Source organism: Pangasianodon hypophthalmus, chromosome 22 (genome assembly GCF_027358585.1).
Source record: "Pangasianodon hypophthalmus isolate fPanHyp1 chromosome 22, fPanHyp1.pri, whole genome shotgun sequence".
Classification (NCBI taxonomy): Eukaryota; Metazoa; Chordata; class Actinopteri; order Siluriformes; family Pangasiidae; genus Pangasianodon; species Pangasianodon hypophthalmus.
The window spans coordinates 6,003,524-6,030,423 of NC_069731.1; the positions used below are offsets into that span (position 1 = coordinate 6,003,524).

The window sequence follows — 26,900 nt, forward strand, 5'->3', positions numbered from 1 at the left end:
ATTTATTTTCTGTGAGAAATTGTTATGGAGAATTTTTAATGGAACATTTATGGAGAAAATGAGGAGCACAATGTTTAGTTTTAATTCGGTGGATATGTACAGTAATACAGCAGATATAGACTGTTCCAGATACTGAAATTTTATTTAGTTAATGTTTTTACTCTGGTTTAGAAAGACCAATAATATTTCTTGTTTGCCTTTTCTTTTTATCCTCTTTTCTCAAATTTAGTTTCTTTTTTCTTTAATGTGAAAGTCTCTTCTGTTTATGTTTTCTCTCTCATCTGTAGCTTTTCTCCCCTTTTCTAATGGATTTTCTTTTTCCTTTTATCCCTTTCTTAGGGGCTTTAACAGTCCAAATATAGAATGGGTGGTAATGGATTCATACACTCACCATCCACTTTATTAGGAACACCTTCTAGTTCATGCAATTATCCATTCAACATCAGTATGAGGAAAAAAAATGTAATCTCAGTGACTGGTTGTTGGTGTCATATGGGCTTGTTTGAGTATTTCAGAAACTGCTGATCTGACCATTCTCAGGAGTTTATACAGAATGGTGCAAAAAGCAAAACTCTTGCAGTGAGTGGCAGTTCTGTGGGTGGAAACGCCTTGTTGATGAGAGAGGTCAGAGGAGAATGGCCAGACTGGTTCGAGCTGACAGGAAGGCTACGGTAAATCAAACCACATCAGGCTCCACTCCTGTCAGCCAAGAATAGGAATCTGAGGCTACAGTGGGTACAGGTTCACTAAAACTGGACAGTTGAAGACTGGAAAAAGACCAGGAGATGTTTTCTTCTGCTTTAAAGAAAACCCCCGCATATACAGTATACACAACTAGATTCAACAATACTGAAGTTGAACTGCAGAGCCATCTCATAATTTAATTTGCCTGAACTGGAACAGCTGGAGGAGGATAAGCTCTCCACATTTCCTCCCGTTTCAGGAAACCTAACTCTCCACTGGGTCTCAGCTCCCATGTTTAAAAATATCATACACCCACGCCGCCTGACAGTTGAGTCAATAACTGCCATTCATCACTCCTATCTGCCTGCCTCCTTTTAATTACAGCAATGAATTACTGTGCCGCTCTAGCCCCGTGGCCGTTTGATGTATTTACTTTACACTTTCTGGGGTTCCTTTCAAAGCACCCGAGATGACTTACACTGTGATATCAAAGACGGATGCGGTAATGTTGCTGCGTGATTGACAGGCTGAGATTATCTTCTTCCATTCTGCAGTGTTCTGGGTTTGCTATCCTGGAAGCAGGGATTTTTGATCGCACGCAATTACACATCTTATTTCACACACAGTGAGGAGTCTTATCCTCCATGCCTGATTTACTTTTTTACATAATTACGTGGATACACAGAATTTCATTTCAGAATTTCATTTCATTTCACAGGTCTTCTGTACGGAGTGGCTGTTATTAAAAGGTTTAATAATTTAACTATCAGGCAGACAGGAAGAGATGGGAAAAGTTGATGCTGTTCTGAAAGGCAGGAATTCAATGTGTATGCGCAGAGCATTGCAGTACTACAGGCAAGATTTTATAACATTGCCAATTTACTTCAATTACCAGGGAGGAAAGAAACATTAGCAATGTATACATGATTAAAACTGCAACAGCAGCCTATAGATTTCCCATCCACAACAGATTTCACTCGTCCTTCAGCGGTTAAAGGAAAAATCCACCCTCAACCACTTGCATATTAATCTTTAGAATTAACATTTGATCTTCCATGGAGTGCAAGCTTTATTTTATTATAATATTATTAATTAATTTGTATTTTGTTTAAACAAAACAATCTTAATTTTGGTTAATGGTTTCCTTCATTACCCACAATGCCGACGGACTCCCTGCTGAAAGTCGTGCAATGGGAATTTGCTTCATCTCTACCTAAAGAAAGTGATGCAGCAGTGCTTTAGTCCTGCAGTCTGTCCAGCTGTCTCATCATGGCGTCTAGGAAGTATTTGCAAGGGTGGATGAAGAAGCATGACAAGGTGAGCTGTTATAGGAAAATAATCAACAATGGAGTGATGTGATGCTTCATTATTTTCCTGTAACAGCATGTCCTGAAGTCTTTATTTCTTTTATACCACTGCGATTTGTTAGTTATTATTAAGTAAAGAATGAAACGTCATACTTTTTATCTATTTGTAGTTTTACTTAATGTCACATAAAAAGGAACCATAAACAGTTGCCCCTTAAACGAGTCATTTTCTCTCTTAAGGTTAAAAAGACACAAAACCCTAGCTTTCTGTGTTACAGAGAAACGCAAAGTCCACTGTCCTGAAGACTCTCCCATCACAGTGGAGACAGAAAACTTCACCATGTCAACAATCAAATGTTTTTCTTTGATAAATAACAACACATTCTTAAATCCTTTTTTTATTAGTCTTAGATAATATGAAGCATCCACCATACAAGTCCCTGTGAATGAAATGTATTACAGTGATGATAACATATTCGATATATGAGCACATTAATATAAACCTCTGATTATAACTCTACTACTACTACTACTAATAATAATAATAATAATTATAATGATAGTAATAATAATTATTTTTTGCATTATTAGTTAATAACAGCAGCAGCAACAACAACAATAATAATTATTAATTAATTAATTAATTTATTTATTTATTTTATAATATATTAATTAATAATAATAATAATAATAATAATAATAATAATAATAATAATAATAATAATTTTATTTATTTATTTATTTATTTATTTATTTATTCTATAATCTATTCTGTCATGGGAGCACAGATAAAACAGAAAGAAATAAAATCCAAGATTTACAAAACCAGAAAAACAAAAATTTGTCCATAATAGTTATTTTCGTTCACCTTTAATTTAAAGTTGAGATTCTGAAGGCTGCTGTGTGAAGAAATGGCTTTGGGCGCTGAAAAAAATCAAGCCTTTATTCCTGTGAAATGTGAATTTACTTATAATAAAACGCGTTTTGTCCCTCGTCGGCTACCGTGTGACTTGTTTGAGGAAGTTTCCCTGTTCTTCCGCTTCACTCATTCATTCACGCTTATTCTCAGGTGAATTTAAGTTTGTGTTGTTCACATGGCGCGCAGGAGAGCAGGTGGCCATGAAACCGCTGGAAATGTTCAGTCTGAGAGAAAGAAGGTTGTACATTTTGGCTTTCGTCTGTAATATAATTCATCTTTCACTCGCAATGCTAATGTTGCCCGGGTTAATAATCTGTATCTGGTGCGGATGGGTTGCATCCCAAGTGTCTCCGTGCTCTCTATATAGGTGGCACATACAGGATGTGAAATAACCGCTGGTGCACCCTATGTAGTTCACTACGTGATAACAGAGAGGCATTTGTTATCAGACATTGTAATATACAGTAGTCTATATAAACGCCTGAAACTTATGCTGGCTAGAGCCAATTTACTATTTAATGACCTAATAAATACAAAGTTTTACCTATTTTATTTTGTCTAATGCCCAGTAATTCATCATAAATTCTATATAATGTTTGTTTATGTTAATATTTATTGTTTCTACCAGCTTACAGTTAAAGCTGTAGTGAGTAATATGTAACTTTAGCAATAAGCTATCAAGGCAGTTCTGCTGCTTCTGCCACCAACTCACTTGTCAACATAACATTAAAGGAAAAGTCCACTCTGAAACACATTAATTATATTTATGTAGAAATATTTCTGACCTGTTTAGAGCTTCTGGTGCTAATTTGTTGGTTGGTGTTGCATTTTTGTTATTCCTGTGAGAAGTTAGCAGTTATATGCTGCTCTGACGTCACAGGGTGACATTACTAGTGCAGTTACAATGGAGTTTAATAGGAGAAAAAATTTCACTGATCTCAAATATTATAAGGCCTAACGGTCAGGTTTTGTTGGTAGCTCCTAAAAACAATCATCTTCCCTCATTAACCTTTCAGTTACGTTCATCGCCATGTTAATAAGAAATCCAGTGTAGAAGTAGTGAGGAAACACTGGACTCAAAGTCCCAGAATGCAATGCAGCTATACAGTGCAGTAGAGTTACAGTGGTTGCTCGGCTAGTTAGCGATCTACGAGATGACAAGCATGATGGTGTTGACTAAAGCGCTGCTGCGTCACTCTCTTCAGGTAGAGATGAAGCAAGGGATGAATCCCATTGGCACCACTATGAGCATGAGCAGGTAGACGAAAGGCATTGTGGGAAATGTAGGAAACCGTTAACTAAAGTAAAAGTAGACCAAATGTTGATGAAAGAAGTTTCAACTTCTTTAATTTCATCACAAAATAAATCCTGGGCGCCGTTAATTTTAAATATTGTTGTTCAGGGTGGAGTTTTCCTTTAGCTAATATTTATTCTCTTTTCAATATAAAATTCTGTTTAATTCATGTGCATGGCTATATCTTGTATATTGTGTATTATGGCTGCAGCACTCACTAAATGAAACCATTATTTCTTGGCTCTGAGTTTCACTTAATTTCACTGTCAAGTGAATTTTGGTTAATCTGTTAAATTTGTAAAATGGACTATTTTTAGGTGCAGGCAGCAGAAGAGCCTCTTTCTGTGAAACAGCAGCAGGAGAGGAGGAGCTGCTGGACGACTGTGTCATTTTTCGGGAAAATTCTCCTCCTCGTCCTTTTCGTACCACCTTTCCTTAATTATGCCTCGCTTCAGAGAGAAGAACAAGAGCTCAGACCAAGAGGTAATGTTTTACATTCACAGATGAACAGAATACAGGGTGCGTGTATGTCTGGAAGAAGAATAGAAAAGAAGGAAACTTGTATTGGCTTGAAATTTTAACTGATATGATATGTTAAAAATATATCACCATATGTATACAATGGATATAAAAGGTCTACACACCCCTGTTAAAATGGCAGGTTTTTGTGATGTAAAAAAATGAAACTGAGATAAATCATGTCAGAAACTTTTCCACCCTCAATGTGAAATTACAATGTATAAAAATTAAAGTGAAAATTGATCTTCTTTTGGATAAGCCATTCCTTTGTTGATTTGGATGTATGCTTTGGGTCATTGTCATGCTGAAAGGTGAAATTCCATTTCATCTTCAGCTTACTAGTAGACACCTGAAGGTTTTGCATTAAAATTGGCTAGGATTTGTAGCTATTCATGAAAGCCCCTAGTTCTGGCTGAAGAAAAGCAGCCATAAAGCACGATGCTGCCACCACCATGCTTCACCGTGAGTATAGTGTTCTTTTATTGATGTGCTTTTTTTTTTGGAATTATGGAATTATTATAACTTTTGGAATTGGTCTCATCAGACCGTAACACATTTTGCCACAGGGTTTGGGGTGATTTAGTTGGGCTTGGGTGTTTTTTGTGAGAAAGGGCTTCTGTCTAGCCACCCTACCCCATAGCCCAGACATGTGAAGAATGACATGTTAAGAATGAGAGATTGTTGTCACATGCAGAGAGTAATCAGTACTTGTCAGATATTCCTGCAGCTCCTTTAATGTTGCTGTAAGTCTTTTGGTAGCCTCCCTGGTAAGTTTTTGTTTTGTACTTTTATACATTTTTGAGGGACGTCCTATTTTTGGTGATGTCTCTGTAGTGCTCCATTGTCTCTATTTGTTGATGATGGCCTTTACAGTGTTCCATGATACATCTAATATTTTGGAAATTCTTTTATACCTCTCTTCTGATCGATCCTTTTCAACAAGTGAGATACCATGCGTGGTTTATAAGCTCTTTGCAGACCATGGCTTCAGCAGTCGGATGAAACCAAGAAAAAAATCCTACGGAAACAGCTGGTCTTTATTTGGGGTTAATCAGAATAATGTCATTTATGACAGCTGTATGATAATTACTTTTGAACATGAGATTGAATGTGATTGGTTCATTTTGAACACAGCCACATCCCAATCTGCATGCCCAGAGTTTGCCTTTATACCTGCCTCCAAGCTCTTTTGTGTTTTGCAGTTTTGAATCCTCTCAGTTGTTATATTTTAACCCATATTCTTCCTGGTGTCTCTGTTAAAATGTCACTGACACATGTCATACAGCGTCTTCTTCAGACCAGCTTCCACTTCCTGCTTTTGGTTCTTTTCAGACTGTTTTCAGTTAATGTTAAGCATTGCTGTCTCGCGTTTTACCTTCAATTTTATTTTAATCTTGGAAATCTGTTTGTATTGTAGATAAATTGTGAAATATAGATACATTTCCTTTTTTTCCTTACACAGAAACTATGGGGCTGCACACATTTGCACTCAATTGTATGAAGTTGAAATACAGAAAGAATGAAACCTGACAGAAGCAGAAATATGACTGTATATAGCTGGGCGTTTTATATTTATATGACTGTAAATGTAAATGGGTGTACAAAATTACTTTTTTTTTCCTGACACTCTAATGCAGTAAGTGTAAACTAAGCACATAAGACGAAAGGTATATAAAAATGACTTTTACATAGTACTGTATATACAATACTCATGCATATTAATTTTCTTTAAGCTTTCAGATAGGAAAAACACAGCTTTGACCCACAGCTTCCCTATTTAATTAAGACCATATGTACAATTATGTTATTAATGTTATGGCCATTACTATAAATATGTCTTGACACTGAAAATGAAATTGTATTTGATCCTGATGCATAGAAGAATCTTCTTTTTAGTGCCTTTGCTGTAAAACTGGTATCATATCTCTTGGAATAGATAAAATAAATCATTTTTATCGCTGCAGTATGTACCTGCAGGAGTATAGTCTCCATAAATGTTCTTTCTTTAAATGTGTGTTCCTTTCTTCTAGATGCACAGTTGATAGATATAGGCTTGGGCCAGAAGATCAGCCTCATCTGCAAAGGCCAAGGAGAACCAGTTGGTAAGAACTCATTCACAGATTGCTTATACTTTGACGTATTCAGTAGGACTTGACTGGAATTTTTGCTTTTGCAGTACAAAACTGTGGAATATGCAAATGAGCCCCCTAACCAATCGCAGTTGTTTATTGTGTACTGTGAACATTCTAACCATCTCTGATCTACTAAATAAGTTGAGTATGTATTTTTGATAAGACAAAGTTTTCTGTGAGGAGCTGTTTATTTAGCATTTATGGAAGGAGTCTCCAGTGTCAGTGTCTGAGGTAAAGCTGTAACCTCTTTCTTTTCAATTTCAAGAAAGAGAAAAAAGTGCAGCTGGGGAGGGAATTAATGTTTATAGTTGTTAAACTTGTTTTGCAGAAGATCCACAACATTATATGCACCTATAAACACATAAAAAGCTTGTTCATTATATTAAAAAATTGTATTCGTTGGCAGATTGCTGTTGTGTAAGTGGAATAAAACCTTACGGAATGTGCTGTTATTGGAAAATAATCAACTTTGGGGTGGTAACAGTAACACTGGTTCACTTTGAGCCACATCACACCGGCTCAGTATTTTTCTATACACCCTCCTGGTCATGTTTTCTTCCTTTTTATATTTTCAAGGCATATCATGATTGCAGGGTAGTGCTCGCCTAGCTCAGTCAGTAGAGCACGAGACTCTTTATTTGGGTTTGAACCTCACATCGGGCGCCAAACCCAGCCACTGGGGTTGCAGGAGCTAGTGCAGTCTCAGTGCCGCTCCCAAGCCCTGATAAATGGGAGCGTTGCGTCAGGAAGGGCATCCGGCGTAAAAACTGTGCCAAATCAAGTATGCGGATCATAAACTGTATTTCCGTAATGGAGATGCTTTGGCGACCCCTAACGGGAGCAGCCGAAAGAAGAACAGCAACATCATGATTGCAGGGTGTAGCAACATAATCACAATATGTTGTTTTTTTTTTTCATTTATTTCATATGATTATTCATATTTTTTCATATTCATATTGTGAAGCTCTGATTAGAGCCGTGATGACTGAATCTGAACAAAGGGTCATTATATTAGAATGATACAGAATATACCCTTAGGTAAACCTTAGGAATCAAATAAAAGCTGGAGATTTAAAAAGTAGCAAAAGCATCCATCTGGAAATGAGTAAATATAGAATATATTTGCAATAATGTATTTAATACTGAATTACTTTATAAATAAAACATGATATAAAGTTGACACCTCTGGCTATAAATCAGCAGATTTCACATATATAAAATTATATTTTTCTTAGATTTGTCTAACTTTAGTCCCCAAGTAAATGTTCTCCATATACAAACCAATCTATCAAATATATAAATCTATGAATTTGACTGAACTGTTTTGAATTTTTTTTTTGTCTGGATCAAAAATGCAAGATTATTGTTTTTTTTTTCCCTCATAAATTGTATGATTTATTCCTATAGCCTTAGTGCTATGTTTTTAAAAAACAGGATATTAGAGCACATTAGGGATGCAACCGAATCAAAATCCATTATTCATAATGAAAAGATACAAATAGGAGGAGCACTTTTTTTTTTTTTTTTTTTTTTTTTTTTTTTTTTTTTTTTTTATAAAAGAAAGCTTACTGAAAGCCTAACAGTGCATGTAAATAAGACTAGAGGTGTGCATCAGGACTGGGGGAAAAATGTGAGAGGGTTTTACTTTGATTAAAGAGAGAAAGACATATTTGATCCATTAACAGCATTCAATCATTCACAGTAGTTTAAATTAGGCTACTAGTTTGTTTATATATTGGGAAATAAAACCAAATAAATTTGTTACGAAATATCGCAGGTGGCTACAAACAAGCATAATATTTGCGTGAGTAGGATTTAAAAAATAAAACAGTTCTGTGCACATCTCTATTTGAGATCAAGTATGAACTCGAGTGATGTAGCTGAGGTTGAGGAACTGTTACAATGACAGTGCTGCCACGCCCACTTTGGGTTTAAATCTGGATACAGATACGGATATAAACAGATACAGTGGCATTATGTTGCACTCCTAGAGCACATGAGCACACCATCCGTATATTTCAAATTCTCATAAGATTTAAATGCGCACTGATTGTCCACTGCTGCATCGTCTCCGTGACCTTAACCACCTTTATTTTGCTTTCCTTTCCAGTGATGCTTGACGCTCCAACTGGTATGTCATCTGATATTTGGCATCATGTGCAAGAGAGTGTTTCACAAACCACAAAGGCAAGTTGAATCAGATGACTGACTTTGAAAGGGTCGCCTACTGAGGTGTGCAATTTGATAATGAGTTTGTGTTTGCGCAGAGAAGCTGGTTGCTCTCCACAGTGAGCCTCATTACACATTGCTTGGATATGCGTTCCTTATTCATTGGAAATTCCAACTTGCAGCCGAAGTGGCGTTCTGGAGAAGTGCTTATGTAACGAGCTATACTACCCTGTGGTTCTGAACATGAAGTGTTTTTGTTCTTTGAAATTGCTTGTGGCATAGGGGAAGCTTGAAAAGCCAGAATGTTCTGCTTGCTTCAGCAGTGTGTGTACAGTGTGTAATGGGACCCCCGGTATAGAGGAGGAAGATGTGAAGATTAAGACCATCTCTAAGGTAAAGCGTAGTGGCCTCAGGATAATGATGCACTCCGAATTGGTACAAGTATGCCTCGTTATATCCTAGTGCTAATGTCATCACTTATTATTTATTTCAACAGCAGGGACATGCAGCAGCTATTTCATTAATTTCACCAAACGTACTGCGCCAATTAAATGTGCACAATATAATGTTGATTTTTTTTGTATGTTTCATTACAATTTAGCCACTATTGGAAATTAAATATGGAACAAACTTAAACTCCATAAATTATCTAGATAACTAATACCTATGGGGCAAGTGCTCTTGTTTAGTGAAAACAAGGTACTATATGCTTTTATTTGTCTTATAGTTGATACCAGGAGTGGATAATAATGGTATAACAATACATGGCAATGCAAAAATCTGCCAGTGTGCATTGTGGAAATGTGTGATATCAGCACTGTTTGAACACTAGAGGTCCTTATCTTTGCAACCCATAAACATATAGAGTGCAGTATGGTCACATGATCGCTTTCTTTCGTGGAGAGCCTGCGCCATTACCAAGATGGGAATCATTTGCACTAGTGAACTGGCTGATAGCCCAATAACTTCGGATTGCAACAACTGACATGCACCATGTTATAACTAGTTTAAAATTAAAAAGAGGAAATCAGGCATTTTAGCCGACTTTGGAGCTCTATTTCCAGTTAAAATTACAACTCAGCCACTACCAGAGCTCATTATATTTCAGTCATTTTCAATCCCCAGTTCACACTTTGATTATTCAAATGATATTTTTTTATTTTTTTGGAGAATTTATGAATTTATACATTTATTTATCTGAACGTGTAGTACGTTTTGTTTACAATATGAAACCTCTGGTCCTAGCAATTTTTAAATTTATTCGCAGTTTTATACAGACAAAATGCACATTGTCTTTTCAGTCATAATTCTGCTTCATTTAAATTTTGTTCAAAATATTCTGAGAATATCAAACAGTGAAACCAGTATTATAAATCATAAATTTTGTTAGCTAGCCCACCAGGCAAGTGAAAGCTCGAGTGTGCTGCCCAGTTCTATGTTTTGGTTGCTCGGAAACGGACTGGGTTAAAAAATGGTAGCAAACATAATAAAATAACGAATAGCGAGCTAGTTGGCTAGTTAAGTGCATTAATACCAATGACTGTATGGGCATCTGTCCTCGCATCGCACCTAAAAGATCCTCAGTCAAATCTGGTGAGTATCTTTATTTTCTCTTCACACGTTTAACCATGAACCACGATGTAGCTGTGCATTGTTCTAGCTGCAGAGTTATATGGTGCTGTTGTGCTGCTCAGTTTAGTCAGTACACTTAGATTTTTCAATTCAAAGTATTTTACTTTAACCCATTTCTTAAAGTTTTCAAAAATGTTAATACCAGCTGTTCAGAAACTTTTGACTGGCAGTAGTTTTGTAATTTGGGAATGCTTTCTCCCAGTTCCTCCTGCACCAGACCAGGAGTCAGTATTTCTAAATTGACGTCACATCACTGAGAAGGCTTAGAGGAGTTTATATTTGATCACAGCAAACATCTCGATTTTGTGTAGGATGCTTTCATCTTCTTTGATTCAAGCGTTGGACAGCTTTCATCATCATTACAGATCATTTCTTGATTCAGGCGAACAATACATGATTGCTTTGACAGGTTGAGTCATAATGTGGGTGATTGCACTTGCTTAATGATTAGAGCCAATTCTATTCATTAAAAGAAGAGTGAATTTGAAAGCATAAATATTACAGGCTTATATTTAAGCAATATCGCACGAGCAAGCGTGCAGTTATAGTGAATATCGATTCAGCGTAGGTAATCACAGTGCCAATATTTATGTGCCAATATTTAGTATAATGCATAACTGCAAGTGTGATATTGCTTTTATACAACATAAACAAGAAATTAATATCGAGTAAGTGACATTTCTGACACAATATGGCCAAATGTCCTGCTTATTTTGGCTCCACTAGTGGAAGTACATCCTGAAGAAGACGTATTCACTGATAGCCCGTCAGATAGCTGGCTATCCAGCTCAAATTGATTTGTGCTTTCTCTTGAAATGTGCTTCCGGTGAAACTGGTGTCCCTTCTTCTATTTCATCATCATCTGATGAGCTAAAAGTTATATTTGTGAAAATTATCATTTGCCATCTCCACTGATGATGTTGCTAACACTACTGTAGTAATCGTTTTGAACTAGGAAGTGGAATTTTATGTGGTGAAAATAAATGACGAGTGGAGTGATACACACAGTGAAATGTCCCAGTGTGGTTATACTAAATATTAGCATTCATGGACCGCTGCTCGACCAATCAAATCAGTGGACCAGAACTAACCGTTGTATAATATATATTATATTAGAGGCAAAACTGCAGGCATGATCCAAAATAAAGAAGTAAGTATAGCCGATAGATAATTTATAAGTAAATTTAATGACCACTTTAGTTAAGTGTTGGAAGAAATTTCCTAATTCATAAGATAACGAAGTATGTAATGATACAAATCCTTTGGAAAACACAGCCCTGGTTGATCAATCTGTTTAATAAGTCGGCTAAAATCTCTACATACACTAAATCCTGTGCTATCCTGTGCTGTACATCCTAAAATCTAATAAGCTACAATATCTTGTCTAAACATCATACTATTTTTGCAGATTCTCTGATGTATACCTGATGTTTCTAAAGTATAACTTAAAAAGGCACAGAGGTCTGAATGAAATCTGACGCATGCCCTTAATTTTTCCTGAGGTCAGTGACTGATATTAGAAGCATCAGTCAGGATGTGGCAAAATGACTAGCTCTGTTAATTCGAGTGAATATGCTGTTTAATGAAGCTCCACAGGATCTCAGAGCTGCAGAAGCATGTGTCAGGTGATGTAACCGAGCACTCTGGGTAGCTGGACCATCTTTAGTCCCATACTGGGATATAATGAGCTCTGAATGCCAGGAGTTGGCAAGCGTTACCCCGAAAGATGGCACTATCTCAGCGCAGTGTGCTGAATAATGTGGTGGAGCGAGTTGCAGTCCAAGCTAAATTCCTGGCCTAAAAGTTTTAGCTCTTCTACTGTATTTTCACTACTTTCAACAGATGTTCACAGATGTAGATTGGGCCCATATTATCATTAGAATTGCACTAAAAGTGTTCTTATGGCTAAAATTACTCACAGCTCAGAGGAGGACCTGGTCATTACTCAGCAATGAGTAGGATCAGCATTTATGAATGCACTTCCTTCAGCATTTTATAACAGTATCATGCTGTAATTGAGCGATTGTGGTCAATTCTGACATTCTCTGGTTAAAGAGAGAGAGAACGAGTTTCTATGGTTATCTGTAAAATCTCACCATTCACACACACTTGTTCATTTTCTTGTATCTATCATGTCAAATTCCATCAGTTACTCTGATGAGTCCTGGCAAGCTAAAATACCTATAGGCATATTATTTATTAGTTCTTGCTGAATGGTAGTGAGGTGTGAGAAATGGGCCTCATTTATCAATCCTTATGTAAAGTTGTGTGTAAATGTTTTTTTCATAGGCCAAACCTAACAAAAATTCCTGCCAGGTTTGCAAAAGCTTCAGTAACATTGATTTTTTTCGTACTCTCGTCCCTATATTAATAAATGCCATGAAATACAGCAAATCAGCACATTCATGGCACAACTGATTTACATTTAGTGACGCACACAGAACTCCATAAATAGCAAAGCTCACAGAAAGCCGAGAACGACAAAATGACAACTAAACGGTGAAAGAGTGCCTCATAAGTGCGACATGTGCTAAATCTTCCACTAATGCAGCTCAGCCACTGCAGCGAGTCATCTGCCATAAACACACACTAACACTAACTCCTTCTATATGGAGTATTCATATTCTAGTCTTATTCCTTTTAATTTATGGATCTGTTTTTGATTGCATTCTTTCTTTCAAGTCATTAATATGAAGTGATCGAGTTTCGCAGACCTTTCAGTTGAAATAAATAAGTGATTTAAACATGTTAGTGTAACCTCTGTATAAACTTGCGGCAACTCATTATACAATTTGAACATGGTCAGTCGAGGTTCACCTTAGTGAGTCTCCTTATAAGTAAATGTACACACACTCACGTTTTCTTTTTTTCTTGAACTAACTGGATTTTCATGAATATCACATTTCTTGTGTAAAAGTTCCTGCGGATGATTTACTAATGAATTTGTTTATATCCAGCTTCCTGTTTTTAGGAAACGTAACGTGGCTTAATGCAACTTAAGCTTCATTAACAGCGTGTACAATCTGTGCACCCTGTAACAAAAATGATATAATTTCTATCTTAAAGGTCAGTAAACCTGTATGTTTTCATTTAGGTAGTCTAAAACATTTCTCCATTGTGCTGGCTCACTGGATGTTTTTTGTTTTTCGCACCATTCTCTGATAACGCTAGATTGTGTTGTGCGTAAGAAAACCTCTGCAGTTTCAGAACAACATGCTTGGCACCAACAGCTATGACAGCAACATACGATCCCTAGTGCAGATCTTTCCGAGTGTGACTGTTTTGTGGTTTTGAGGTAGGTTTTTTTCCTACTCTTTCAGGTTTGTGCCTATGACCGAGTGGGCCTGGGCTTTAGCAGGAGAGCTCTGCAGAATGACACTACAGGCATGGAGAAAGTGTGGAGACCATCAACCACTGGAAGGTACTCAGATGTATAATGTTTCCTGTATTTCTTCTTTCCTTTTTTAACCCATTCCATATCATTTTTCATATGTTCCACCTTTCTACATTGGCAGGGTTATTGTAATGAAGCTATTAAGTAACAGAAGACGGATTGTGTTATCACGAATATTTTCATAAATATTATACAAGTTCTAACTTGTTTTGAAAAAAATTATAAAATGTTTATTGACTAGCTGTATGAACATGCATGTCCTTCGATTATATAGTTTTATATGTAAGCAAATAAAGAAAAAAGTAACGTAGCAGGAAAATGTGTGATCAGTATTTTCCAATAACAGCAAATACAGCAAAATATATGTTTTATTCCTCTTATACCACAGCAATTTTCCAAAAAATGTTTTATTTATTAAAGAACGACACACACTTTTTTTTTATCTGTTCATATTTATGTTTAATGAGTGGAACATCCTTGAAACAAGTAACTTCCACAACATTAAATGTAACTATAAATGAAAAAAAAGCATGACACATCTTATACTTTTTATCCATTTATAGTTACATTTAATCATTTGGAATGTCCGTGAAACAAGTTCTCACTTGCATTATAGCAGCTATGAACAATTGTTGTCTGTTTTCTTATTAAGTTAATAAGACGAAAACGCAGATTGTCTTCCAGTGGTGGATATTTTAAATGAGCAGCTTTAACGCTGACACTGGAGACTCCTTCCATAAACACTAATGTGTTAATCACTGTTCTCTGTCAGGATAAAGCAGGCAGCTGTTGTGCAGCTGTGTCCTGTTTCCTGGCACAGTCAGTAATTTCACAGTAAGTGTGTTGCACAGCGGAGGAACTCATTCGTTCTCTCGTGCACACAGCCTTTCACCACCCACACAAGGGCATGCCCTTGGCGTGATAGCCAGCCACGATGAAGCTTGTGATCGTCCTACATGATTGCTTGCTCTTATCTCGTAGCAGTACACGCGGTAACCCTCATGTCTGGGCGGCAAACTGGCAGCTCCTGATGCGAGCAATCAATTTCCTTCTTAGAATTCAATAAGCGGCCGAAAGCAGGCACTTTGACGGATGCTTCTTCAGTCCGCCGCCGTGAGACTTCTTTATTTGGGTGCTGCTTTGATTTGTTAGCAGAGGCAACCCAGGTGAGCAGCCATAAAATGGATGACGCAGTTTATGCCGACTTGTGCATTCCTCAGCTCTCATATTGACATCAGGGATCTTACATTTTAGCTTTTTTTAAGGAAAATGCACATAAGCAAACACCTTCCTTCAGAGATCAGTGTGCTTGTGGGATTTCTAGAAGCACAGAATAACTTCTTACTTTCTCTCGGAGTTTGTCATGTGGCCTGAATCAGGGATGTATTAAAAAAAATGTCCGAGTTGTTTGAATATGGTACAATAGCAGACATACACTGGAAATTGAGATGGCAAATAACATGTAATAATTACTTTTATACCACCACGCTGTTGAATGCTTGATTCTGATTGGTCAGATGGTGATTAATTTTCTATAACAGCAGCTCTGACAGTAGTGCCGACTGCAGGGTTTATATTAATGTGCTAATTCAAATACGCTATAGTTTCTACACATAAATGTGTATAATCTGTGATATGGTGAAGTTTTCTATGAGGAGATGTTTATTTGAACAGTTTTGGAAGGAATCTTCAGTGTCAGCACTTGTAACGGCGCTTTTCTGACATGGGAAAGTCTCTATTGCATAACAAGCTGTATTTTTTTGTCTTATTAACTTCTGGAAAGAAAAAAAGAGTAGCTGGTGAGGGAAAGATTAATTATAGCTGTTATAATGAAGTTTTTTTTAATTTGGACATTCCACAACATTAAACATTATAAATGGATAAAAATGACAACATACAGTTCTTTAATAAATAAAAAATTGTTGGCAAATTGCCTTAGTAAAAGAGGAGTAAAACATTTTGGGAAAATAATCAACTCTGAAAAGGTAATTGTAACTCTGCTCACACCACCCCGTTGTTGATTATTTGCCTATAACAGCACGCCCTGTCATGTTTTCTTCCTTACATATGCTCCGTCAGTTACACGCCTACATTCTCCATGTCTCCTCTCTGCTTAACACCATCAGCTCTAATGATCTCTGACCCCCTGTCCCCTCATGCATGTTGTTAATTATTATAATTATACGCTCATGCTCGTGCTCGACCTCGTTCTGTCGTCTGTGTAATGGACACGGACAGAGCTGAACGCTGTGCTAATGCCTGAAACGGTCAAGGGTCCACAGATCCACATGTCGTAATACCGCCTGGTGATGAATGGGGCATCATGCGCTTTGTTGATCCTCCACTCATTCTGCAGTGTGTTGACTGCGACACATTGACCTGCATGTCTATCTTTTCCTCTTCTCTTTTTGCCATCAGGATGGTGGACGACCTCCACCGGTTGGTCAAGGCTGCTGAGATAGCCACGCCCTTCATTCTGGTTGGCTCAGAACTGGGCGCGCTGAACGGCAGGTTTTATACTCACATCTATGACGCGTAAGTTCTTGTCTTATATGAGATTAGCTTTTTGGCTTAAGTAACTCACATTTCTGTCCTCTGTCTGTTTCTCAGATGTAATTAAGATTGCGTCAGCATCCACCAAAAAAACACTTCATTTCTCATTTCTCTGGTGCATCGTAGTCTTGCTTCTTCTTCTAGCAAGAAGGTCAAAGCATACACTATCACTAGCTGTGTATTTCTTTTGGTACAGTCAACCTAAACACCATTTTTGGAAACCGGTGTCCTCGCAAGATGGATTTTTTGCAGAATTTAACAGCATTTCACAGCGTGCATCCTTCTCAGTACCTTAATTCCCTTTGCTTGATGACAGTACTATAAACCATAAAGCTTTAAAAACATAATGGACAAAAAAGTTGCACTGTTTGAGGAAATGTTTACGCGTAATTTAATTCCATGTCTTGCAGTTAAATTGTGTCATTTTAGTCTTATTTGCCAGAAGTCATTTCAGTGGTTGAACATTTCTATTAAACATGGCCTCAGAGGCCGAATATGTAACAACATATATTTCAAAATCCAAGCTGTGCTTTTAAGCAGAGCTGAGAAACTAGCAGGCACTTACGTGCACAATAGAGTTACATGGTGTTCTGGGTCCTGATGTATACACGCACCGATCATTTTAATAGGAACACCTGTAGTACTGCTCATTCATGCAATTGTCCAATCCGCTAATCAGGTGGCAGCAGTACAATGCAGAAAATCATGCAGATACAGGACAAGAGTTTTATTTAATATTCACAACAAACATCAGAATAGGGAAAAATGTGATGTCCATACACATTGGTTTGAAACTGCTGATTTCCTGGGATTTTTAAACACAACAGTCTCTAAAGTTTACACAGAATGGTGCGAAAAACTAAAAACATTCATTAAGCAGAAGTTCTGCAGAAAAAGGGCAGAAACGCCCTTTTAGATGATAGAGTTCTGAGGAGAATGACCAGACTGGTTTAAACTGACAGGAAGGCTATGGTAACTCAAATAACCACTCTTTACAGTCGTGGTGAGCAGAAAAGCATCTCAGAACACACCACGTGTTGAACCTTGTGATGGATGGTCTACAAAAGCAGAAGACCACATCAGATCATTCCACTCCTGTCTGTCAAGAACAGGAATCTGAAGCTACTGGCTGAATGATTGAAAAAAGACCAGGCGATGTTTTTCCAACATTACTCTTGAGTTACAAGATTTTGTAGGATATTGACTACTGTGAACACACAACCACAATGTGTCCCCCTGTTTTAGAAAAACCAGCATTTACTGACAGAATTAACTGGCCTTAAACCTCCACTATAAATGAGTTTTGAGTAAATTCAAGAGCGTGCAAAGACATCTGCCGAGGTGGGCGCCATCTTGGTTACAAACTCTGTATTTTTTCCAGCCTAGGGAATCATGTCATAATTCTTGTCTGTGGTAATCACACATACACTACAGATGTGGTAGATATAGACTAGGTGAAGTATTGCTTTTAATGCTATTCACACTGACCTGCCATTCTGAGGTCAGATATCTGCCAAGCTCTCACCAATCTTAGCTGGGGGCTTAAGCGGTGCGACATAAATCCCTCTTCTATCTCAGCGTGATTTTATCCCCACACCCTCCCTCTGACAGATTTAACACTTCATCAGCGCCAATGTGAAGCCGTTAACCCTGTAAATTAAGCTGTGATGGCTCTGTAGCATCTGCGAAATGAAAATATTGCACCCAGGATGCCACTGACCCGATATGCATTAAAGGTGGAATGGTGTGGAGATGGGCTACGCCTCAGCCTTGGTGCTCAGAGACTGCTTGTGCTTGTACTTGTGCTGTCTTTTCTGTTGTTTTTCCATGCTGAACACAAACACATTAACCAGTCTCTGTCTCTGTTTGTCCAGGCAAGTGTCGGACTTGGTGCTGATCAATCCCATTCCAGAGGACGTCTTTGAAGAGGAGACGTGGCAGCAGTACTGGTGAGTCATCGAGAGCGAGAGCGAGAGAGAGAGCGAGAGAGAGAGCGAGAGAGAGAGCGAGAGAGAGAGCGAGAGAGAGAGCGAGAGAGAGAGAGGGAGGAGTGGGAGAGATGGGAGACTACACATTGACAGTGTTCTGCTGTTCATCACTTTAATACAGAGCCCAATTAATCAAAGGTCAGGGAGTGTTAGAAGCTGTCCTTAATTCATATCAGAGCACAAATCATTCTCAGAGTCAGAGTCAGCAGAAATCTACAGCACATTATTCACTCTATTCCACGGTTTTGCCTGTCATTAGAAATTTAAAGCAGACTGCCTTCGATCTACCTATAAATTTATCATCTTATATAAAAAAAAGCTTTTAAAGGAGCATTCATTAATGTTTAGTGCCAGGCACAAAAAAATACATTGCTTTCTACATCCCTTCAGCTAACCCCACTCCTTTGTTGAAACTATTCATGGCTCATAAGCTGCGTTTTAAGGAAAAGGGGCAGGACTAAGCAACTCTGTTCCAACTCCAGGGCCAATTTCAGGGCCAGAAAAAATATAAACAGAATCCTAAAATGAAGAAACTAGCTAGGTCTAGTGCATGGTAACATTATAAATCACAGTTTTTCAGTTTTTTGTAAGTGACTTTATGATTATATGATTGTCACAGGTCAAGAAACACTTTTAAATTTTCAAACAGCACCTTTTATTTGAACTAATTCCACACCCCATATTTTGAATATTAAAGCACTTCACCCAGCTAGTACAATTAGCAAATGCACCTCCTTTCTGTTTGCTCTAGATAACTAGCTAGCAAAATCCTTGCTGTCTCAAGTAAGTTAAAGGCCAGACCTGTGTACTTTATTGCATTGATACTATTTTATAGCCAACTATGTGATTGCTACACATTTTGTCTATGAGGAAAATTAGGATTGGGAAATCTGGAGATAACTAGATTATGGAGATTTTTTTTCTCCATAAATTATGTTTTTTTTTTTTCAGATTTTGTTCCATCAGAATTTTATTACAGTTCTGTTTTAATGTAGGACTGGACAAAAAGCCACCATATTCCAACCTTCACCCACAAAGCCCATAAAAATACCTGATATTCAGTATTCAATAACTGAACACAATTTATGTAAGGAATAAACATGATGGGGTGTGCTGTTATGGGAAAATAATAAACAGTAAGGTGGTGTGACATGAAGTAGTGAGATGTCATCCCTTTGAAGTTGATTATTTACCAGTTGCATCATATTCTGAAGTTTTTTTTTTTAATTTTATACCACAGTTCACAATTTTTTTCTTTTTCTTTTTTTAAAGAATGACACATGATTTTTTTTTATCTCCTCGAAGTTACCTTTCATGTTGTGGAGCATCTACGAAACAAGTTCCACAACATTATGAAAATTATAACACCTATAAACAATTGTTCCCTCACCACCCTCTCTTTTTTCTCTTTCATGAAGTTAATAAAACAAAAAATGTAGCTTTTCATGTTAAAGAGACGCCACAAAAGCACTTCTACCCTGAAGATTTTCTTATGTTGGAAACCTTACTGACTGTTACAAAGCACTGACACTGGAGATGACTTCCAAAAATGCTAACTAAACATTTCCTCACAGAAAATTCCATGTTTATGTTGAGTATCTGCCAGACAAGTGCCTGTGTAAGTATAAAATTGATAAAGTACATAAAATAATCATGTATACATAAAATACAATAATATTAACACATGAATAATACAGTAATCGTGATACATGATACAATAATTGATACGCGATACAATCAATAATCGTGATACACGATGCAATAATTGTGTGATTTGCTTTAGAAAATTAATCAACACCACCTGACCAATCAGATTTGCCATGGTATAAATCTAAATAATACAGTAAATAGCTATTTACAGTAGAATACATCCAAGTCAGTCGTGTAGTTTCAAATGGTCACTATATTCTGATCTCCTTTACACCTCTATGGACCGGTATTTTTGTAAGGATCAGGAGAGCGTTAGCTGCTTTCGCAGCATGATTCTGAAATAATGAAGATATATGAGAGATTTGCTCCATGGCACTGTGCGAGTAATCTCATGTGAGCCATCTCCCCACACATCCTGATTCATAACCTCCAGCCGCTGTTATTTTTCCTGCAGTTATGTAACACAATTGGGGTTCAGTCAGATAAAGAATGAATAATGCAGAACGCTTTAATTTATATGTGACTGAAAGTGGAGCAGCAGCGTTTAACTGCGATGTGTGTCCAATTACCCTGTGATTAATAGGCCCTCAGCCCGGCAAGTATAAAACGCCAGAGATGCAATTCAATTACTTAGGCATGGCAAAATAAATGCCGGGGATATTAACTTACGACTTAAGTTAATATAGCTTACATGGAGTTGTGTAACAGATTTTGTTACTTATGGAGGCGTTAAGTAGAGTTGGCTCCTTACATTAAAGATGAATTAAGGAGACATTCGATACCTGTCAGTCGTGCACTGTGTAATGGAGCTACAAATGCAACCGAGATACAACACACTGACTAATTTATTGATTGACTTGAACTTTTTTTATAAGAAAGCATTTTCTTTTTTTGCATTTTGACATTTTCAAGGACAGTATTTTTAATAGCTATACAAAAAAACAGCTAAACAAAAACTAAAAAAGGGAGTTAGTGCATATAAAATGTAAAATATAGTGTTTTTAGAATATACAAGGATATTTTAATAAAACTGAAAAAAACAAAAACAAAGATGAGCCATTTATAGTGCAAGATGCAACCTCTTTATACGCTAGTCTGGGCAATACGATAATATAAAATATCGATATTGTGATATAATAACATCATGATACATTGTAACTCCTTGATTACTCACTGAATTACTCACATTAAAAACTATTTTTATACCAATTAATTTACATTTTTTCCTTTTCTTCTTGAAATACTTATTTTCGTCCAAAATTATATATAAAAAAAAATCAGAACCTGTAGTGACCGATTTTAGCACTATATTACCAAAACTTCAGCAAAAATTTATTTTGTGATACATACACTCACCATACACTTTAACAGGACCACCTGTACATGTGCTCAATAATCCAATCATGTGGCATCAGCACAGTGTGTCCAGATGATGTTTTTCCAATCTTCGACTATCCAGTTTGGGTGAGCCTGTGCCGACTGAAGCCTCAGATTCCTGTTCTTGGCTGAGAGGAGTAGAATGCGTTGATGTGTTGTAGCCTATCCACCTTCAAGGTTCGACGTATTGTTCATTTTGAGATGCTTTTCTGCTCACCATGTTTGTAAAAAGTGGTTATTTGAGTTACCGTAGCTTTCCTGTCCATTCTCCTCGGACCTCTCTCATCAGCAAGGTGTTTCCTCCTGCAAAACTGCCACACAGTGGATGTTTTTTGTTTCTCCCACCATTCTGGGTAAACTCTAGAGACTGTGTGTGTGATAATCCCAGGAGAACAACAGTTTCTGAAATACTCAAACCAGCTTTTCTGACACCAATGTTTTTTTTTTCTTAATTTGGATGTTTCCACTGCAAAAACTACAAACCATCAAAAAACTAAATATACTACACATATTATCTTGGGTGCTAGCACAGAGGTGTTTTGATAGGTAGACTACATCTCAGCAGAGAAACTGGGATAGAGCTATAAAAAAAGGTCGATTTTAACTGCGATTTTAAGAAGCTGAATGATTCCGCCACCCAGGGAGGAGAATCGAATGGAGTATTTCAGTCAGCTATTGATGGGCATGGTTATAAAGTGCTTTAAAGGTCAGAAGAAGAATTTTGAACTGAGTGTGAGCTGTAACCAGTAGCCAGCATGGGTTATAAAGGACGGAGTTCATTTGTTGTGCATGAATGTAATACTTATCTAATGAATTTTGAACATATAGTAATCTTGTAAGAGTTTTGGAAGGGAGACCAGTGAAAAGCACATTGCAGTGAAAGAAATGCTTATTTTACCTTTTGAAATATATGACTAAAATACACATTTTTGTTTGCGATACAAACATATCTCTTTAAGAACACCGACTGCTACGTTTCACCAAAATATTTTTTTTGTGTGTTTTGGTGTCTGGAATGGCTGCAAATTTCCGATTTCATTTTAATTGGGCTTGGTGTCTCTGAGATAAATGGATGATATGCAGCAGCTGAGGAAGACAGCAGAGACAGTATTTCCACATGAGAGACACGCTCGCTAAGGGTGCCTCGTGCTGAAACGAGATGTCACCTCCAGAGATGTCTCACATACACATGAAAGGGGAGGAGACAGAAAACAGGGCAATTCTATAGGGCAGATTTCCATATGGCTCAGAATCCTCTAGAACATCTGTCTTGTCAGTAGCGGTTTAACAATGTGTGTGTGTGTGTGTGTGTGTGTGTGTGTGTGTGTGTGTGTGTGTGGTGTTCATCAGTTCAGTATAAATTTCGTTCTATTTTTGTTGGTTTTTTTTGACTATGGTTGTATTACCAGGAAAAGCTCATACATGGCAGATGGTAGTTTACTGTATCATATTTAAAAATGGCAAATTGGTGACTCTTATCAATACCGTGTCAATACAGATACAGATCTACTGATACTAATCAAATGTGGTCCATTGCAATCATTAAGAATTTTAAAACAACTGGAGCTGTAATGAACCTTCCTGGAATAGACACGCCTGTATTTTGGCCCATACACAGTGAGGAGGATGATTAATGTCTCCTGGATCCTGGTTGGACATTTGTAGAAGAGGGCAGTATTTTGGGGTCACCATGTCTACAATTACAGTCTACAATCAGACTCCAGCCCAATGCCAACAAACTATTTGAAACTTGTGCCTGGAGAAAGGTCTTTTCTTTCATGTAACCACAAACAGAAGTGTGTGGAGTTCATTAGACACTTCTGGAACTTCGAATGGAGCCAGGTTCTGTGGTCAGATGAGTTTTTTTGTCAACAAAACTCATGGTTGGTTTGGTTATACAGCAGAGAGCCTAATCCTTGCTGTTACATATGGTGGAGGATCTGGGAACCTTGTTGGCATCATGGACTACATCAAGTACCATGAATGAAAATCCGGTTACCCAAAAGATACAACTGGGTTGTGATTGGATCTTCCAAGGACAATGATTCAATATCTATGTCTAGATGATTCATATACCTATGTCCACAAAAAAAAAAGGTCAATGATCACCATGTTTTTGACATGGCCATCCCGGTTCCCTGACTGAAGCTCCACTGGAAACTTGTGGGATGAGCTGAAAAGGAGAGTCCATAGGAGAGAATCCTGGAAGATCTGAAGACATTTGGTATTGAGGCTTTGTCTCAGGTTCCTTGGTCTGTGTTCTCAAATCTCATTAAGCATTGTAGGAGAAAACTGTTATGTTGGCAATGGGAGGTTTTACAAAAAGTGAGAAAAATGCTAACTAAATGGTACCAATGATTTTTATTTTTTGGAACCAGTTTACTTCAATTAAAGGTTCAGAATTCTCTCATATTTTCACTGTGAGCTGAAACTTAACGGCAAACCTTTTTTAAACCCATCCTTTACCAAGGGTGCCAACAATTATGCAGCTGACTGTATACAATGTTTTTACCTTTACTACAATGACTAGTAAAGGTCATATGGATTTGGTTACCACTGTGGCTCTTTTCCTCTGGCCCAGTGTGTGAGCTAATAAAACCTAGACCATGGCCTTCAAAGCCATATTGATTCCTGAAGCTTCCTGTGTTTACCCAGCATGCTCTTGCACCTTACTTCACACTCATAGTATTGACTGGACCATTGAATCAGCCAAACTCAGTGTCCTGTGCTGGCTTTGATCTCTAACCCTTCACTTTACAAGTGACTTTACCTGATGACCTGGAAGGCAGCAAGTGGGAAGTTTTGGAAGCTTCTCATTCAAAAATCTATGCAGGCATATGGAAAGATGTTTAAAAAAATTTTTTTAATAAAAAAATTCAATCATATGATGGACTAGAAACATAGCAGGTTATTGTTTATTAACCATAAAATTAATGTCATTGTTCTTGCATTAGGTCATCTGTTTCCAGCCCATATCTTAAGGGATTATCTGACATAGTAGCATTGAACAGGCATCATAATAGTTAACAGAGAAAATAGTTAAACTTCTTATGTAATACTTTCCTGTGATAAAATATGTGGCTATAAATAAACACATATCTATGCACTGTATATATTACAGTAAGTACATGGCCAATTTGAAGAGATGGCAGTCATAGTTCTCCTTTAAGGAACCTTTTTTTTTTCTGGTAAACATGATATCTGATCTGACACATTAGAGAAAATAACTGAGGAAAATTGTGATTATTCCAAAAGTTTTAGTATTTCTGTTAAACAACACAATCTAGGCATCCTACTATATCAACATCTGATTTCCTTGAACTATCAAATCAGGAGAACATTACATGGAAAATGACATTCATGCAATACCACATTATTACTATATAATCCACCAGACCTATCTTAACATTTCATTATGTAACATTATATAACAAAAAACTAATTTCACTGCAGGGACCAGATTTGCTTATATTTACTTATGAATAAAGGCCATCCCAATGTATTTTCATTTTAGCATGTTATTACTGTTAATTATAGCTTCTGTGCTAAACTTTCAACTAAACAAGCAACTTCTAAATGTAATTTGTAGCTTCTGATTACATTGTACTTTTATGTGGGTGTACAGTATTTTTCTAGAATTTATTGAGTGTTACTGATTATTATACCACAGCGCTGTTGAATTCTCAAATCTGATTGGTCAGAAGGTGTTGATTCATTTTCTATAACAGCACTGAGGCAAATCCCAGGTCTATGTTAATGCACTTGTGCTAATATGTTCATGTTTCTATACTAACAACTCAATCACATGATTTGCCTGGCAGATGCTGCTCATAATCTACGACTCATCATAAACGAATTAATTGGTGTAATTGTTGATATGGTGAAGCTTTCTTTAAGGAGATGTTTAACATTTTTGGAAGGAGTCTCCAGAAAGCGAAGACTTTGTGCTTTCCTGATTTCTCGGTAATGTGACATGCTGTGGTTTTTTTTTGTCTTCTAAACAACAAGAGAGAAAAAGAGAAGCTGGTGAGGGAACAATTATTTATAGCTGCTGTAATGTAAGTGAAAACAGGAGCTAACTTGTTTTGTATAGGTTCTGCAACATTAAATGTAACTATAAACTGTTAAAAGTATGATGGGTCATTCATTAATTAATAAATGTAATATAAAAAGTGTAAAATTGTTAAGGTATAAGAGGAATAAAACAGCTCAGGATGTGCAGGGATCAGAAATATATTTAACTTTGGGGTTGTAACCGTAATTGGGCCACTTCACACCATCCGGCTTTTGATTGTTTTCCTACTACAACATGCCTTGTTGTGTTTTTTTTTCCTTAATTAATTGACAGATTTTTAGTGTCACAAAGAATTTTGAATATTGGAAACCATTTTGACAGAGGGTTAAACAGCTTATTATTAATTTGAAGCATAATATTCAGTAACTACTATGAATTATTCAGTAACTACAGTGAAGCTAATAGGAAATTAACAAGCCAAGTCCAGGTCCAAGTGTGAAAAGTCCATGTGAAGACTTAAATCAGCAGTGAGAATTGGCTTGGAAGTGAAACAGTCACAGCTAGCCGGATATTATCATAAGAAAAGCAATAACACATGCAGCTCCTGTCAGGATCTGGCTGTTTATTTCAGTCATGTTGCTAAATCAGACTCTGACGCTAATGTTGCTAATAAAAACTGACGTTTATGGAGTGTTTGCTGTTGTTCCAACAAACCTTTTAGTGGGCTCTAATGAACTAAGGAGTAAAGCACGATTGAGAGTTCTGTTATAGGAAAATAATCAACAGCGTGGTGATGTGAGAGAGCCTGATTATATTCCCATAACAGTACATCCTTGAGTGTTTTCTTCCTCTTATATGACAGCAATTTGCCACAAATTAAATTTTTTGTTAATTAAAGAACAACACCTTGTACTTTTTTCAGTTTATAGTTTAACATGTGATGTTGTGGAATGTCTGTAAGACAAATTAGTTCATATTATGCCTTATATTATAGCAACTATAAACAGCTGTTTTTGAACCAGCTTCTCTTTTTTCCTCTCTCTTGAAATTAACTAAACAAAACAAACAAAAAATCATGGCTTGTTACGCTGAAAAACCGCAAAGCACTAAACCTTCACTGTGTTTCTGTGTTGGAACTATTTTCAGAACTGCTGTTATAGAAAACTAATCAGCTGAATCGAGGATTCATCGTGGAATTTTAGTGTTTTAGCTTTGAAAGTTTGATTCAGCAGATGGATTCATCAACCTGTGTGGAATAAATGTTAAT

General features: G+C 36.9%; 1 protein-coding gene across 2 annotated transcripts in view; it reads left to right on the plus strand.

Annotated features, from left to right (window-relative positions):
- Positions 1 to 2,994: 2,994 nt before the first annotated feature.
- The window catches only part of si:dkey-122a22.2 (uncharacterized), a 33,802-nt gene continuing 9,896 nt past the window's right edge, over positions 2,995 to 26,900 (plus strand). For both annotated transcript variants that reach the window (XM_034298143.2, XM_026924619.3), the window contains exons 1-7: positions 2,995 to 3,148; positions 4,522 to 4,687; positions 6,754 to 6,825; positions 8,966 to 9,042; positions 13,977 to 14,077; positions 16,469 to 16,585; positions 18,478 to 18,552. In XM_034298143.2, coding sequence (XP_034154034.1) covers positions 3,086 to 3,148; positions 4,522 to 4,687; positions 6,754 to 6,825; positions 8,966 to 9,042; positions 13,977 to 14,077; positions 16,469 to 16,585; positions 18,478 to 18,552 — 671 coding nt within the window. In that variant the 5' untranslated portion in view covers positions 2,995 to 3,085. The remainder of the gene's footprint in view (positions 3,149 to 4,521; positions 4,688 to 6,753; positions 6,826 to 8,965; positions 9,043 to 13,976; positions 14,078 to 16,468; positions 16,586 to 18,477; positions 18,553 to 26,900) is intronic.